The sequence below is a fragment of the Pituophis catenifer genome, unplaced genomic scaffold (genome assembly GCF_029215685.1).
Source record: "Pituophis catenifer annectens isolate HBS135680 unplaced genomic scaffold, rPitCat1.0.hap2 SCAF_3, whole genome shotgun sequence".
In the NCBI taxonomy this organism is placed as follows: Eukaryota; Metazoa; Chordata; class Lepidosauria; order Squamata; family Colubridae; genus Pituophis; species Pituophis catenifer.
In genome coordinates this window covers 27,697,244-27,715,655 of record NW_027256883.1, presented here as the reverse complement: position 1 = coordinate 27,715,655, position 18,412 = coordinate 27,697,244, and the positions used below count along the sequence as shown (strand labels likewise).

The 18,412-nt window shown below is 37.7% G+C and overlaps 1 protein-coding gene across 2 annotated transcripts in view; it reads left to right on the top strand.

The window, feature by feature from the left end:
- PTDSS1 (phosphatidylserine synthase 1) overlaps nt 1-18,412 on the top strand; it is a 33,267-nt gene that overhangs the window by 6,207 nt on the left and 8,648 nt on the right. For both annotated transcript variants that reach the window (XM_070940444.1, XM_070940443.1), the window contains exons 3-8: nt 7,147-7,191; nt 8,938-9,062; nt 12,169-12,327; nt 14,396-14,547; nt 16,804-16,945; nt 17,854-17,966. In XM_070940444.1, coding sequence (XP_070796545.1) covers nt 7,147-7,191; nt 8,938-9,062; nt 12,169-12,327; nt 14,396-14,547; nt 16,804-16,945; nt 17,854-17,966 — 736 coding nt within the window. The remainder of the gene's footprint in view (nt 1-7,146; nt 7,192-8,937; nt 9,063-12,168; nt 12,328-14,395; nt 14,548-16,803; nt 16,946-17,853; nt 17,967-18,412) is intronic.

Genomic DNA, 18,412 nt, shown 5'->3' with positions numbered 1-18,412 from the left:
TGGTCGCGTTGGTTGATGATCTCTGGAGGGCTCGGGACAGGGGTTGTTCCTCTGTCCTGGTCCTGTTAGACCTCTCAGCGGCTTTTGATACCATCGACCATGGTATCATGCTGCACCGGCTGGAAGGGTTGGGGGTGGGAGGCACCGTTTTACGGTGGTTCTCCTCCTTTCTCTCTGACCGGTCGCAGTCTGTGTTGACAGGGGGGCAGAGATCGACCCCGAAGCCCCTTATATGTGGGGTGCCGCAGGGATCGGTTCTCTCGCCCCTTCTGTTCAACATTTATGTAAAGCCGCTGGGCGAGATCATCCGTGGTTTCGGGGTGAAGTACCATCTGTACGCTGATGACACCCAGCTGTACATCTCCACCCCGGACCACCCCAACGATGCCCTTGAAGTGATGTCCCAGTGCCTGGAGGCCGTACGGATCTGGATGGGGAGAAACGGGCTCAGGTTCAACCCATCCAAGACCGAGTGGCTGTGGTTTCCGACGTCCCGATATAGTCAGCTGGTGCCATCGCTGGCTATTGGGGGCGAATCATTGGCCCCCACGGAAAGGGCTCGTAACTTGGGCGTCCTCCTGGACTCACGGCTGTCTTTAGAAGAGCACTTGACGGCCGTGACCGGGAGGATTTTTCATCAGGTTCGCCTGATTCGCCAGTTGCGTCCCTTTCTGGATCGGGACTCGTTACACACAGTCACTCATGCCCTCGTCACCTCTCGTCTGGACTATTGTAATGCTCTCTACATGGGGCTCCCCTTGAGGTGTACCCGGAGGCTCCAACTGGCGCAGAGTGCGGCCGCGCGGGTGGTTATGGGAGCAACATGGAGCTCCCATGTAACACCTCTCCTGCGCGAGCTGCACTGGCTCCCGGTGGTCTTCCGGGTGCGCTTCAAGGTTCTGGTTACCACCTTTAAAGCGCTCCATGGCTTGGGACCTGGTTACTTACGGGACCGCCTACTACCATCATCAGCCTCCCACCGACCAGTACGCTCCCACAGAGAGGGGCTCCTCCAGGTGCCGTCGGCCAAACAATGTCGGCTGTCGGCCCCTAGGGGGAGAGCCTTCTCTGTGGGGGCACCGACGATCTGGAATGAGCTCCCCCCAGAGATACGGAGGATTCCGGATCTGCGCACCTTCCGCCGCGAGTTGAAGACGCTTTTATTTTATCAAGCTGGCCTCGCCTAAATCTTCTCCCTTTTAAGTGTAAATTCTAAATTTTAATGGATTTTAAAATATGGGTATTTTTAAATTATGGGTATTAATTCAGCCAAATTTATTTAATCCATTTTATTCTATTTTAAATTTTGTATATTTATGTGTTTTATTTCATGGCTGTGCACCGCCCTGAGTCCTTCGGGAGTAGGGCGGTATAGAAATTCAAAAATAAATAAATAAATAAATAAATGAGCTCAGATTTGGAAGGAACATACAATCAATAAATCTTGCTTAACTTGCTGTTCAGTATTTTAAAATTCCAGTCCTTCTTTGACTCACAAATATGATCTCATTGTGTTTAGTATGGGAATGGGTAGCTTTTCAGCCATTATTATCTATGGTGGATGGTTATTGCTCTTTTCCAAAAAAAGCAGTTTATATTGTTTTTTTCTGACTAAAAGCTATAGCTGCTTGTTCTTAGGAAGGGACTGAATTCCAGATGATGTTTCCCGTGGAAGATGTGGTTGCTGTTAAGTGCCCTTGTTCCAATTCCTCTGAAATTGGCTGGGTTCCCTTGCTATGATAGTTGGTACTTTACTGATTCTTGGCTTTGGTAATTAAGTTGCAGCATAAGCACTTTGCAATACTTCCTCAGGATAGAGCTGTGGTTTAGAGAAGCATTAGCTGTTATTCAAATTATTGGTCATTAAATCATGTCAGTTGGAATTGTACACTATTTCTTTTTACAGGAGACCTCGGAAGTATATGTTGCAAAACTAGATGCCTGATTATGGCAGACATAAATAAAACTAAAGGAAAGACTATAAAGCTAAGTAGATGTGTTCTTTTAACAGTTCAGGGTATTTGTAGGTCAGGAACTCTTTCAGAATTTAAATTAATCTACTTTGAGCCATATAATCTAGATTTGTCTGATCTTGGTGGTATGTCTAAAAGGTATTGATTTCAGTTCTGCAGCCAAGAGGAATTGTTTTCCACATAAATTCAGCCTACGTGCATGCTATTTGATAGCCTGTTGGATATCTGATGTCCAGTTTATTGAGAGTTTACCTGGTCCATTTGACTCTCTTGCCCTTCAGTCAATAGCACCAATATCTTGGTTCTTTTCCTATCACTGGAACAAAGCAAATTAAGGAGAAATAAACCTCCAAAAATGACTTGAAAATAGACATCTAAACTCAAGGGAACAAGTAATAATGAAATTAGCCTGGTATGAAATTGCTGTTTCCTTTACTACGCAATCCTATGTTTTCTCACAGTTTAGCCCCAATGTGTCTGAGAGGTTTGTTTGTTCATTAAGTAAATTATGTTCAGGATTTCAATCTTCAGCTAGTATATAATGCTATGATCACATCAAAAGGCTCTCTGGGTCCTGCTGAGAGTCATAGCTCAGTAATTTGCAAAGAACTGCCCTCATTGTTTTTGCTTTGTAGTTGTTTGTTCTTTCTCCCTAGTTCTTAGCAGGTTCTAATCTGCTTAGAAAGTATAGTTTTAGATCTTGGGTAGAGCTCTAATTTTGTAACTAGCATTAGGAAAACTCAGAAACACATCCACTCTCAGTTATAGAAGCTTGCTGGGTGACTTTGGGCCAATTTCACTCAGCCCAACCTATGTCTATATGATTGCTGTGGGGAAAAAAGGGAGTGATTGCTATGTATGTTGTTTGGTATTCTTAAAGGTAGGGCAAGATGTAAATCATATTTATGCATAAGTATTGAAATTCAAAGGATTCACAAATTGATAAGAACCACTGTAGTATACAGTAGAAATAACCTATCTTCATACAAAGAAAGAGAATGTTTGGAGTATGAGTAGAGAATCTATGTCCTACAGATGTCACAGAAATTTTATTTCTGACATTCCTTAACTTTGATCATGCTGACTAAATGTACAAGGGATAAGCGGAGTGTTAAAGAAGTTCCCTAGGACAAAATTAGTAGACTAGTCAAGTTATAGCCTTGATACACCAAAGTATCACTTCGACAAGCATGTGAGTTTGTTTGGAATGAGAAAAAGCCGAGAGTTAAACTGAAAATTATGCAAGATGTTCGTGAAAGGGGTGGCCTTAAACTTCCAAACCTACGACTGTACTATGAAGCAGCAGCATTGACACAAGCAAGTGATTGGTTTGGAAGGACAAAGACTGGAATATTGAATATAGAAAGTTATGACCTTGAATTTGGTTGGCATGCATATTTATTTTACGAAAATAAAGTGGATAAAGTATTCAACAGCCATATACTTAGAAACTCCTTGATGAGAGTATGGAAGAAGCACCGTCTTAAATGGGATTATAAAATACCGTTGTGGTTGGATCTTGGTCATATCATACGGAATATAAATATAAAGTCACTCGGGGGGGTTTATACAAAGAAATACTTTTTAAGGATGGAGGCAGATGGCAACTAAAGACATTAAATACACTGTTGGAAGAAGGGATTAATTTAACTTGGTTACAGTGTAGTCAACTTCAATTGAGATGGAAAGAAGATCAAAAAACTGGTTTAATGTTGCATGAAGAAGAATTGGTAAGACAGATAAAAGAGAAAGGCCCAATGCATATTAAGAGGGTCTATAACGTTTTGCTAGAAAGAGACTCAGAAAATGAATTGGTTAAAGACTGCATGATAAAATGGGCGCAAAACTTTGCAGAACCAGTTATGATGGAAACGTGGGAAAAAATATGGGTCCAGAATGTTAAATTTACGCAGTCACAGAATTTGAGGGAAAATTTTTACAAAATGTTTTATAGGTGGCATTTAGATCCTAAGAAATTGTCGTGCATGTATCCTAATGTTCAACCAAAATGTTGGAGATGTGATTGTTTAGATGCTATCATATATGGTGGACTTGCAAGAAAGTGAAGGCTTTCTGGATAAAAATTTGGTGGGTTATGCAAAATGTTCTGAAGAAAAAACTCCAATTTTCTCCTCAATTGTTTTTATTGGGTATAGTTAAACTGTATACCCAATAAACCCAATAAATATACCCAACTGTAGACTTTTCACTGGGTGAAACAAAATTGATATTGTATATGGTGACAGCAGCTAGGTTACTGATTGGTCAATATTGGAAAAGGGATGTTATGCCTACTATTGAAGAATGGACTTTGAAGGTGGGCAGTTTTGCAGAAATGGCGAAGATATCAGCATATTTAAAAGACCGGACTCAAGAGACCTATGCATGGGAGTGGAAGAAATGGATAGATTATGTGCAGAATAAATATCAAACTAGGAAGTACCAGATAGCTTTTAGCTGAATGTTTGTAGAAATGTATAGTATACAGGGGGTAGAATAGTTGAATGTCATGTAGAAATGTATAGTACACGGGGTAGAATAGATGGGCGGTAAAGTATTATACAATATGATTTGGATTTGGATTTCATCTTGGGGAAGTCATGGGGGGAGGGGAGGGTTAGGGAGGGAAAGGGGGGGGGAAATGGGAAAATTTGTATTTGTAAAACTTTTTTAATAAAAAAAAAAAGCATGTGAGTGAATGACTGTGGCAAAAGGAAATATGGCACAGCCTTTTTTATCCTAGCATTCTCCAAATGGATTGGGATTGCAATTCTCAAAAATTTTATCTAAGTAGAATTCCAACATATATGGAAAGTAACAGGTTGTAAAACCATTGGTTTACAATGGTTGTAAAACCATTAATAGTAAAACTATTACTGTGCCATTCATAGAGACAAGTATAAGATTGATAAACTTGACCATATCGCTTTAACAACGGAAACGGAGATAATAAAAAATTATATTGAAAATATTGTAAGATGAACAAACTAATTTTATTATTTTATGATTAATATTTATTGGTTCATTTTTTCTTTAAAAACATAAAAAATTCCACGTCTATCTGAACAGTGTGTTTTGGGACATAATTAATTTTGAGTAAATGTACAACAATAATCATAGTGTGATTATGATTATTGTTGTACATTTATTCAAAATAAATTATGTCCCAAAACACACTGTTCAGATAGACATGGAATTTTTTATGTTTTTAAAGAAAAAATGAACCAATAAAACACACACACACACACACACACACACACACACACACACACACACCAATGGCAATCTTGGCTAGGGATTATATATAGATTTGTAAATGCATTTTTTCTATGAAATATGCAGAGATGTATAGTAGATATATTTAGGTGCTCGCATATATATGCAGAATTCTTTTAGTGTATGTCTTACCTCAACCAATATCAGTATAATTATGCATGCTTCATTAGTAAGGTTTTTTTTTTAATGGTTTAGCCTGATCAACCATTAAATGTATTATTACAATTATCTCTTCTGCATTCCAATCTTCTCCAATGAATATTCACTTCTTCGCAGATTATGGCCTTATTTGTGGAAGAGAATGAGATCTTAACTTGCTGTTTTTTTAAAAAAATATTTGATTAGTTTTAAAAGTAAAACAATGGACATTGCTCAACATCTCTTAACTTGTTAATGATTATTCTGAAGATCTAAAAGTCTTGGATTTAGTTACCATAATAATTCGGAGAGGTCTTTGACAAATTCTAATAACATGCTAGCAACCATAGAATTTTTTTAATGAGTTTAGTGAGAATCTTATATGCTATTAAGGTTTGCCCTAGTTTCAAACTAAGGGCTTGTCCAAGCAGCTGCTTTAATATGCTTTGATAATAATTTCTTCCTATCCTTGAGTCATGAGGAAGGAGTATCACCATAAATTGTGTTGCTGCCACTGTCTTTATTAATTCTCAGGAATAGGCTGGGCACTATTATTATCCATAAAGTTTTAGTGCACGACACTGAAAGCAATTGGTGGTAAGTGGTCTATTCCTAGTGTTAACTGTTGGCAGAATCCCCTACCCCCACCAATTTCTATCTATGAAATGCAGTGAGCTGATGCTGGGAAACTACCCATTTGTATACTTTCTTCCTGTTGGAATATCAAATTCCCAGTCTTCTAGAAGATATGAAAGTTTGAGTGATAAAGAGTTTTCAGAGATGAAGATCAAGGTCAAATATTAAGTCATTCAAAATCAGCATGGGTTTCTGCCAGGAGTCAATAGAAACATCTTCAAGGGGAATGCACCACATTAAGGTATAAGGTAGATATACCAATTTTTCATCCCATAATTGGAACCATCGGTGTATTTGTCTAGATATTTGAAAATCCAAAAAGATTTGGAGCCCAGACCTGAGCTTCCTAACTTCAGATTTGAGGTTTTCTCCCTATAAAACTGTTCCTGATTATCTTGGCTGCTATTTCCCCACTCCTATGCTTGATATATTTTCTCCTGTCCCCATATCAAAAGAAAAAAAGGGGGTGAGGGGTGAGAAATGACAGCTGATTGGAAACACTAAATATGGTGGGATTTTACTATCCAACATTTGTGCAACTAAGACAAAATGGCAATAGGAATTCAGTGACCAGAAATTGAGTAAGATAGGAAAGCCGTGATCCCACAGCAATTGTTTGGCCAGATGTAGGTGAACAGATTCATGGCTCTATCATCTATAGATTCCTCTCCTAGGCATCTTAGATTGTTGCCATGTAATCTTGGAGACAACTAGAGATTTGTCTCCATTGGACAATGGATTTGTCTCCATTGTTTGGGGGGGGGGGGTGGATTTCTTATTCTCCTCCTCTTATGGTGTTTATTCTTAGGATCCTTATTACTATGCTTATTATATTTATAATTGTTATTTTTAATATTTTCTGTGTTATCTATTGTGCATCATCAAGAGTCACCTTTGGTGATATGGGCAGCTATATAAATATAATCAATAACCTTAGGGTACCTCAGCAATGGGCTGAAAATGAGATTGAAATGATGTCATGAGCATACATCTCTGCAAAATGGTTAGTAATGTGTCTTTGCATCAAGACAATCAAGCTGTGAGGATAAGCCTTAATGCTAGATATATTATTTCAATGCTTAACCATCAGACCATTTTCAGTAATCACACTCTCTTTTTATAGGCCCTTTCACCCGTCCACACCCTGCATTATGGCGCATGGTATTTGGTAAGTCATTTTCAAGGTATAACTTTCAATTGTTACAGATCTCTGTGTATCTTCTTTCAACAATCCATTTTGTAGTAGAATATGTTTTATCCTCTCTGTTACTGCAGAGGTATGTTATAATATTCAGGTATTGTGAGAAAGTTTTTCCTTTTTAAAATCTTAATATTCTTAAGAAAAGAAGTCACCAATTTGTGAGTTGGGTGGCCATATAAATTTGTTTAATAAATAAATAAAACCAATTAGAATTTTTGGAATCAGCTTTAGAATAATTCATCATATAAGACAATTTGCAGGCTCCAACTGTGATGGTACTTACATAACATATTCACACATTAATTTCTATTGAATATTTTTATAGATTACAATAATAATTTACTTGTACCCGGTTCTTCTAAAAGTTCACTGAATGGCATGCAATATAATCATTGAAACATAACATAATTTCTGAAAGTCTAAGTGTAAAAAATGTTTAAAAGTGGTTCACAATACAGCTGATATTTAAAATAAAAACTCAGCTCCAAGAGTAGCAAGGGTTAAAAAAATGGAGATTAATTTATACTTGGATGTTTTTTTATTATAATTGGTATTTTTATAAATTAAGATCCTCCTTAAACATTATAGGCTTTTAGTCCTTTCAATTTTGTCAAATTCAAATTCAGAAGGAGTCACAAACTTTTAAGCCTCACCGACCGTGAGCATGTTGGATTTCTTAAAAAGGAACATTGGGCATGAAATAATAAGAGAATGGACATGATACCGGATTAGTGTTAGACGGAGAGATGGCAGAGGAAGGCTTTTATGTATTGTCACTTTAGTGAGAATTTTGCAATGGACATTGGAAAATAGAACTTGACCTGCTGAGTGTCAAGTTCCTTTTGAAAGAACATAATCTTCAGGCAAATGAAACAGCTATAGCTGGATTATAGCTCTTGACTTCTTTCTTTCCAAATGTTTGCCTTTCTATTTGTATCTGATCCTTCTCACCTTGTCCAGTTTCTCCTTGGTAATTAGTTGGGTAGCAACCTAGCAGAATTGTCATGTGATTGAGGACTATGAGTAAGCTATACAAATAATTAGAGTAGTGCTCATACTTCTTTTCCTTATATAACTTTTATTGTTTTATCTATGTTTAAAATACAGATAAAAATAAAAATAGGAGTAATGATTAAATTGATTGTTCTATTCAAAGAGAAAAATATATTTATGTTTTTTTTATTTGGATATCACTTTTGGATTTTATGTCTGTGATGAAAAAAAATGAAACTTTGACTTTGATTTTGCCGATTAGATAGATCTGTTGTTATAGAAATGGCAAGTTATTTACTAACTAAATAACTAAGTTATTTAGTTTACAACTAACTTGTAAAACTAAGTTGAGGTTGTAATGTTGTTATCTTATACTGTGCTAAGAAGAGTCGGAAGTCAATGACTTTTTCTTTCTTCCCTTATTACCTCATATTTTCTTTCCCCCTTTCTTTTTTCTTCTCTTAGTATTCATACTTCTGTATGTTTTGCTAAGCTCCCTTTTCTTTCTTATTCTCTTTTCACATTGCATATAGACTGAAAAGAAAATCTGTGACCTTGTGAGTTGGTATAAAAATATAGAAGCTTAATTTAAGAGCCTTAAGACAGTGAAATATTTTAATCTTTTTTTTTCCTGATGAACTTTGCTTGTGTATGCTTGCATATTACCTTTGCATGTGGTACATTAAATAGCCATTCACCAAAAGTATTATTGTCTTTTAGGTTTGAGTGTACTTTATTTTCTGTTTCTGGTATTCCTGCTCTTCCTTAACTTTGAACAAGTGAAATCAGTGATGTATTGGTTGGATCCCAACCTACGATATGCAACAAGAGAAGCAGACATTATGGTGGGTACACTGCTAGTGTGTAGTGAACATTTTGGTATCTTGATCTTCGTAGTACGATGTGAGTTAGCAGCAGTAGACAAACATGACCCAGCAGTTTGAAGTTGCTGCTAAATAGACAAATACTATTTGGGGATAATTAAAAAGAACACGGAGTCCCAATTACAGAAAGTAAGTATTCTATTCTACTCTGCTCTGCCCTGGTGAAACTCCATTGGAAGCATCACCATTCAAACAGGACAGTCACAAATTGGATCACATTCAGAGGAGGGCTAGGAACCAAGACTTATGAGGAGTGGTTAGAGGTTTTGTGTTTGCTTAGTTTACAAAAAAAACCCACAATGACTAAGGAAGAGAAATTATAGCAGTCTTGAAATATCTGAAATGTTGTTGCACAGAAGAAGGAATTATTCTTAATTCCCCCAAAGGGCAGCCAGAACCCATGGATTAAAACTACAAGGAAGCAAGATCAGGCTAGAATTAGGAGGAACTTCCTGACTGCATGAGCTGTCAGGCCACATCTAAAGTGGTGAAATCTCTTCAGACAGAAGTTGTATGATCATCTGCAAGAGTGAATCCTGTATTCAGCAGGTCTTTGGATAGAAGACTTTCCAATTCTTCCAACTCTATGATTCTATGGATGTATAAGAAACAAAATATGCCTGAATCTTTTGGAAGAATTAGGAAATAATTCAGAATCCTCACAACATATATCACGTTGACTTTTGATCATTTGATTAAAAAAAAACAAAAATGTAGTGGAAGGTCTAGAGGCTCTAGACCAGAGGTGTCAAACTCAATTTCATTGAGGACTGCATCAAGGTTGTGTTTGACCTCGGAGGGCTGGGGGTGGCTGTGGCCAGGGTGGGCGTGACACAGGACTCGTGTTGGGGGCACCTGTGGTGGCCAAATGCTAAAACAGGGCTTTCCTGAGACCGTCCCTCACTCTCATAATCTCCTTCCTTCCTTTTGATAGCCCTCTGCCAGCGAAAACGGAACCCAGGGGGCCGCGCATGGCCTCCCCGCACTCCGTTTTCAGCCACGACGGCCTCCTGCAGCCCTCTGTCAATGAAAATGGAGCCCGGGTGCCGTGCATGGCCCCCTGAGCTCTATTTACACTGGCAGAGGCACCACAGGCCGATCCTTTGCTGTTTCCAGGCTGGCTCTAAGGGCTAGATCTAAGCACCCCACAGGCCGAATCCGGGCCTTGAGTTTGACGCCCCTGGTTTAGACATTTAGTGGTATTGTTTTCATGTAAAGGGATATAGAAGGAATAACTAAAATTAGAGGAACGACAAAGAATAATATCTTAGGAGCATATTCAGTGAGCTAAGTCAAATATATCCTCTGCTTTCAAAATCAAAATGTGGTTGGCATTTTTTTGATGGATGGATTGTAGACTTGAAAGCATGTTGCGTCTAATAAAAGTAACAACTAAGTCTACAGGGGCTGAGTGAAGCATCCTTATGAATCTACTTCTGCAAGTGTTTAAGTGTTGCATCTCTCATAGTTCCACTGTGGCCAGTGTTCCTTGCATGTATAGTTGTGCACTATACATGCAGTGTATGTTTGAGATGGCCTTTGAAGCAGCTATGCCCACTCTTCAAGAGAACCAAGCATCTTAGTGCTTCAAGCAGTACATTTGGAAGGCATCTGTTATATATCTTTGCTAAGCCTTAGTAGCAGTATTCCACTGGATGCCAGATTTCTGATACCGGCAGCTTTAGTGCCTTTCTCTGTTTAAAGACTGCCGACCTGAAAGCAGGAAAAAAGACATTTATTTGTAGCCGGTTTGGTGGGTTTTTTATTTTATTTTATTTGTAGGGCTGCCCAACATAAAACAATGTTACTCTAAATGGTGTACTATTAACAAACAGAAAAAAAAATCCAAACCATATAACAGGGAACTCCACTGAATTTGACCAAACACCTGGGAAAAAGTCAGATCTTAACAGCTTCTCTAAAGGTGAACATCGCTGGGGCCTATCATATCTCAAGGAAGAAATATAATTTCAGAGCAGAAGGGCAGCCACTAAGACAGCCCATTTCCTAGGTCTTATTAAATAGCAATGCTCACATGAGAAACATGCCCTCCCTATGGGAGCATAAGGCTGGGCAGATGTTCTTGGGTGCAGGTGATCCTGCTGGTAATTTGGTCCTATGCCATATAGCAGGGGTATCAAACGTCATCACAGCGGTGTCACGTGACGTATTGGGACTTCCCCCCCTTCGCTAAACCAGGCATGGGCGTGGCCAGCACGTAGTGCATCCAGCCCACGGGCCAGGAGCTTGACAGCTCTGCCATATAGGACTGAAAAGGTGATCACACCTTGAATTTCACTCTGAAGCCTTTTGGGAGCCAGTGCAGCTCATGGAGTATCAGTGTCACATGAATATAGAGAACTGTGCCCATTACTACCTGTGCCGATGCCTTCAGGACCAGCTGAAGCTTCTGGATGATCCTTAAGAGCAGCTCCATATGGGGTGCATTGTAATAGTCCAATCAGGAGATGACTTAGGCAAGAGTGATCATAAGCAAGGCCTTGCAGGCCATGAATAGGTACAACTGGTGCATGTGATACAGTTGTGCAAAGCCCCCACCCACCCAAAAGAGCTGTGAGCAGGAGCTGTGAGTCTAGGAGGACCCTCAGATTGTGTACTGAGTCTGAACAGGGCAGAATTATCCATCCAGGACCAAAGATGGAAAATCTCCCAGCCTTGGCAGGGTTGACTTGCAACCTAATCTTATCTAAGAATAAGAATAATTATTTTTGGTCAAGACTCTAGTTTATCTTGGTGTGAATTTTGTTAGTCATAGCCAGAATTATTTAGATTAATCCTCACACTTTTTCTTTTAAAGCCATGTTTCTATTTTATGAGCAAATGTGTCAGTTAATATTGTATAAAGAGGCATCTTCGTCAATTTTGTCTAATTGTTCGTGATGTTATCCTACTACATAGTTGAGTTTCTGAACAAGGCTGAGCTACAGAAAAGAATGTATTTTAATAGTGTATTCTATTGCATCTAAAATTATTCTAAAATAAATGTTGGTGTCTGTTGCCTTATTTGTCTCTCTTCTCTACATCCTTTCTCTGTAATCATCAACAGGAATATGCTGTGAATTGCCATGTTATTACCTGGGAACGAATCCTAAGTCATTTTGACATATTTGCTTTTGGACATTTCTGGGGCTGGGCAATGAAGGCTTTGTTGATTCGCAGCTATGGACTGTGTTGGACTATTAGCATCACCTGGGAGCTGACAGAGGTAGGTTGGGTAATAGGCAGTGAAAAAAAGATGAATGCACAGGGCACCTGCCATGACTTGATGATTGGATGTGCCAAAGAATCCTGTGAGCTGCATTGCAACTAGACCAGTTGCAGAAATAAAAGGGATATGAAAAAACACCTTTGGGATAAAAGGGGTTTCTTTGGAGTGAAATCTCTATTATCTATCCTGTCTCTTAGGAGGAACAGATATTTGGCAGCCTGAGTCTGATGTGGCAAAATGTGTCCACCTTTTCATTTATAAAGGAAAGAAATTCATATATGATACCTACTCATATATGTGACGTAAATGTGAAGTTCCTATGGCTAGTTTATGTGGCAAATAAATAATTCTTTTCTGTAGAATTGGCACAGCTGCAGATCTGAGTATTCTTCAAGGACAGCCCTGTGCTAAAGTTACTTAGGTAAAGGTAAAGGTTCTCCTCACACATATGTGCTAGTTGTTCCCAACTCTAGGGGCAGTGCTCATCTCTGTTTCAAAGCCGAAGAGCCAGCGCTGTCCAATGACGTCTCCGTAGTCATATGGCCGGCATGACTAAATGCCAAAGGCACACGGAATGCTGTTACCTTCCCACCAAAGGTGGTCGCTATTTTTCTACTTGCATTTTTTACATGCTTTCGAACTGCTAGGTTGGCAGAAGCTGGGACAAGTAACAGGAGCTCACCTCATTACGCGGCACTAGGGATTCAAACCGCTGAACTGCCGACCTTTCGATCGACAAGCTCAGCGTCTTAGCCACTGAGCCACCGCGTCCCGCATAAAGTGCCTTAGTGTAGTCCAATAGATCACATTAAAGCCAACTCAGCAGGTTCATTCCTGAACTCAACAGTCTAGCTCCAAGTGATTTTATCCAACAGAGGTCTCAAAAAATCTGTGGCTCTTTAAATTATAAGAATTTCTGACACATCCTTCCCAAGTGCCCAATCTTTTCTTCTGAATACTTGTTAAAATCTTATTTTCTAGAGCATATTGAGACTTATAACAGGAGTGCAATATTAACTACTACGGTAGTATATTCTGTGTTATCCATCTGCATATTAAATTAATTGAATTAAATCCAAGTTTATACAGAAGCTAGCCTTCAAACCTTTTCCACGGTAATCAGTGAATTACTGGTATACCATGGATAAAAGGATAGAACACTGTTGAAAATACAATACGTTTGTCTTTCGGGCATTAAATAAATAAACTATCATTACCATATGATAATTTATGGCAAGACTAAACGTGTGTGTGTATACATAAGTGGTGAAATCTGAACCAGTTTAGTACCGGTTTTCAGGCCGCGCATGCGCGCCACACACCAAACGCACGCTGTGCGCTTAAATGCACAGTACGCACCAAACACGAGCTGCATATGCGCAGTGCACACCAAAAAGAGGCTTGGGAAGGTAAGTAGAACAGCGCTGGAGGTGTGTGTGATCAGCTGTGGCACGTGATCGTGGGAACCTTTTAAAAAACTTTTTAAAAGCATTTTTTACTACTGGCTCGGGTAGTAAAAAAAACTTTTAAAAAGTTAAAAAAAGTCTCCGATGATCATGTGGCACAGCTATCATTGGAGCCTTTTCTTTTTACTTTTTTAAAGCATTTTTTTACTACCTATTCGCCCGAACCGGTAGTAAAAAAATGCTAAAAAAGGTTTTTTAAAAAAGTTCCGACGATCAGCTGAGCGACATGTGATGTCTTTTTTTTTACATTTTTTTTTTACATTTTTTACTACTACTGGTTTCAGCGAACCAGTAGCATTTTTTACTACCGGTTCGGGTAAACTGACCCGAACCGGTAGCATTTCACTCCTGGTATACCTACATACATACATTTGTGTGTATGTATAAAACTCAATATATTATAGTTGTCTTCTTTTTTGAACGCAGTGGGTCTTTAAAATTCAAATATAATAAATTTCCTTTATTTCTGAAATTATAGGCTGGCCTTTAGTCACATTCATTTATTGTATTAAAATCTTTCCCATATTTTCAAAATCTGGGTTTTTTTATGTTAAAAGGAATAAGAATGAATTTATCAAAATTTCTGTTGTATTCTGTAGCTGTTCTTCATGCATCTGCTGCCGAATTTTGCTGAATGCTGGTGGGATCAAGTTATTTTGGACATCCTATTATGTAATGGAGGTGGCATCTGGTTGGGCATGGTGGTTTGCCGTTGGTTGGAGATGAGGACTTATCACTGGGCAAGCTTCAAGTAGGTCTCAAGTACTAGCTAATACACATTGTTTTAATGAGATATTATATTGCAGAGTTTCATAGGAATACAGGTAGTCTTTGACTTATGACCACAATGGAGTCCAAAATTTCTGTTGCTAAGCAAACATTTCTTATGTGGGTTTACCCCATTTTACGACTTTTCTTCCCACAGTTGTTAAGTGAATCACTGCAGTTGTTAAATTAGCAACATAATTGTTAAGTGACTCTGGCTCCTCCATTGGTTTTGCTTGTCACAAGGTCGCAAAAAGTGTTCACATGACCCCAGGACACTACAACTGTCATAAATATGAGCCAGTTGCCAAATGTCTGAATTTTGATCACATGACCACGGGAATGCTGAAGTGGTCATAAGTGTGAAAAACAGCCATAAGTCACTTTTTTCAATGCTATTGTAACTTCGAACAGTCACTGAACGAACTGTTGTAAGTCAAGGACTACCTGTATAGTGAAAGTTGCCAATTATAGGGATAATTTAATTATAGGCCATTAAATAGATGTGTTCAAACTCATGTTTATGTTCTTTCTATTATTGAAAATACTACATATACTTGCGCTAGGAATTGTAATTTGGAATGATTTTCCACTTATATCTATCAGTGGATGTTGAGATATGGACTTACCTACAGATTCATTTGCATGAGTAATCTTAAGAAATTTTGGAAAAAAAAACCTTTGTTATTAGTTTTTAATTTATTAGAAGTTAGCTCAGGGGTGTCAAACTTATGGCCCACGGGCCAGATGCGTCACATGCTGGCCCCGCCCAATTTAACAAAGTGGAAAAAAGTCCCAATACGTCACGTGATGGCGCGAGTTTGACACCCCTGATTTAGCTGATTGAGGCTGGTCCTGGTAAAAGATAAATAGACATGAAACCTGAATATAACTTGGATGGGAGACAACCAGAAGATCTTAGAAATATAGGCTACATTGAGAAATTAAAAATTATTGCAGGAGGTGGTAATAGCAAACAATAAGTGGACTCAAGGAAGTCCTTTCTACTGTATGATTAAGTCTGTGGGATCGGACTTGGAGCATGAAAATGAATTGTTTCATATTGCTTATTGTTAAGTATACCGTTGAAGGGTGAAATTAGGAAATGGTTTCCCATGTTTCCTGTTTGTTTCTATGTTGAATTTGGTGTAAGAGCATTTTTAAAAAAATGACTTATCTTCTGAGAGCTGTGCCTGAAAAAAAAAATGGTTTCCCTTTATATGATCCTTTGTTTTATCTATTTTCCTTTCTGGTTACAATCCTTGTATTTTATCCTGGCAATAGAATTAGAAGAACAGATCTGTCTTTCTTGAAGTACTTCTCAACTATGTAACTATACAATCATTTATCCATGTAACAGTAAATCCATAGAGTTTGAAGTAAAATTGATTTCATGTTGTAGTTGCTAGAATGCAGAAAGATGATTTTCAAATTAGTGTTTGAAGTTTTATTATTGATTGTGTCCTGCTAGAAATAAGAGGGAGAAATTTCCCTGAATGCCATTGTGACAAGTACAAAAATAATAGTGGATATCCTTAGTTATTTTTGTGCCCCAGGTATAGTGAAAGACATTAAAAAGGAATATTTTCAAGTTTCTTATCCTGGTAATTTAGGGGAAATTTCACTTCCTTCAGCCACACTGTTGCTGTTCCAGAGGATGTCAGATCTTCAGGATCAGGAATATGAATGCAGGACTGGAAAGTCCTATAAAATTGAAAGAGTCTAGAATGAAAGTTGCTGTTGTAGAATAGAAATGGAACCTCACATATGGCTCTTGAAATGTACTTGGAAACTGTTTGTGTACATAAAAAGCAAATAGAAATTTCTGCAAATGCTAACATTCACATTGATATAATCACTGACTTTTCTATTCACTTATCCTTAATTCTAATTCTTAATTCTAAGAGCATCTGTCAAATGATAAAAACTGTGTGGGAAGGCCTAGAATTTTCAAATCCTTTTCTTCTAAAGCAATTTTTAAAAAGTGGTATTGTTTAGTAAAAGTGTGTGTTTGAGTAACGTAGGGAATTTTTCTTTGGGCTTTGATATATTTAGGGAGGAAATCCTTTGTGCGAATGAGTATTTTATTGCAAATTTCTATTGAGAAAACTGCTTGCTTGCTTAATGGATTAAACGACCTAAATCTATAACAATATCATAATATATATAATATATAACACCATTTTGAATTATGATTGTTAAGCAAAAATACAACATTGATCTCCTCCTTATCTGCTTTTAGGGACATTCACACCACCACAGGTAAAATCAAGAGAGCTGTTTTACAGTTCACTCCAGCAAGCTGGACCTACGTTCGCTGGTTTGATCCCAAGTCCTCCTTTCAACGTGTAGCTGGGATATACCTTTTCATGATCATATGGCAGGTAAAATACAAATGAAGGCTTAGGGCATTTTAGCTGATGTTTTGCGGGGGAGCAGATTATATTTGTTTTGTTAATGCATAACCAAATGAAATAATACCATTTGCTGGCCTGAATTCCAGGGAATTGTTAGATATACATATATTTCTTAAAAAGCAGGAGTGCCATAGATGTGCATATAAGGAATGATTTAATCCTGAGAATTCTCTTCAGATAAATACAAAGGGAAATGTATTTACAAAAGAAATAATAAGATTATGAGATCCTTGTGAGATAATTTGCTGACTTGGTCAGCTAAGTACACAAATTATTCATACAGGAAGCAATGCTACCTGTACTTAAATACTATACTTACATAATACATGCAACTACTTAGCATTTTCCTAAAATGATTGAATGTTTATTATTTTTTCCACAAATGTGTATTTATTCCTACTTTTATTATGCAAAAATTGAAGATTTATATTCTTAATCTTAATTTTTCCATGTACCGGAGGGGGCATGGTTTCGTGCGCTGCCTGCATCCCACCTGGATGGGGCTTCCAGTCTCGGGCACATCCCCCTCCCATATCAGCCAATTTTTGTATTGTTTCAGAACATCTATAATTTCACAATTCCTTAGTAAAAGTGTTTTCTTTTATCAGTAAAATGGGACGATTTAAAATCTCATTCTTCTAATGGAGAGAAATAAAATGCAAATTCTTCATTCGCTGCTACTTAAGTGCTGTATATGTTGATTTCATTTATACCATATATTAGCTAACCAAGTCACTATATAACTAAATAGCTATGCATTTATTATCTAAGTATATATTATTGTTCTGGAACAAGTCAAACTTGTTCTATGGCTCTATTTTTGTCTTGTTTGTCCAGATGAATATATTGATTTTTCTCTCTGCCTTTCTTGTTAGTTGACTGAGTTGAACACCTTTTTCTTGAAACATATATTTGTTTTTCAAGCAAGTCACCCTTTAAGCTGGTGTAGAATTCTCTTCATTGGAATTATTACAGCGCCAACTGTGAGGTAATTTTTGGCTGTTTTACGTTCATCATTGTAAATCTTTACCTAGTTCCTTCATATGTAGAGATGGAAGCCTGCTACAGAAAAAAAACCATTAATGATGGTTTAGCATACATATCTAGAATGCCAAAGAGATCTACTCCAATGTAAATAAAGAGACAGGTATTATACAATTGAAAATTTGCCGTATGTATGGCATATACCAGATTATAGTCTACTGCTATTGAGATAAATCATAAAAACCATCCAAGATTGATATAATTGTGGTTCTTGCCTCTAATGTCTCATTAATTTGTCTGAAATTCTTTTATTTATTTATTTATTTATTTTTATTTTATTATATTTTTATACCACCCTTCTCCCGAAGGACTCAGGGTGGTGAACAGCCATAATAAAACAATATACAAGACAAATTTAAAAACCATATTAAAATAATTCAATTTTGGCTG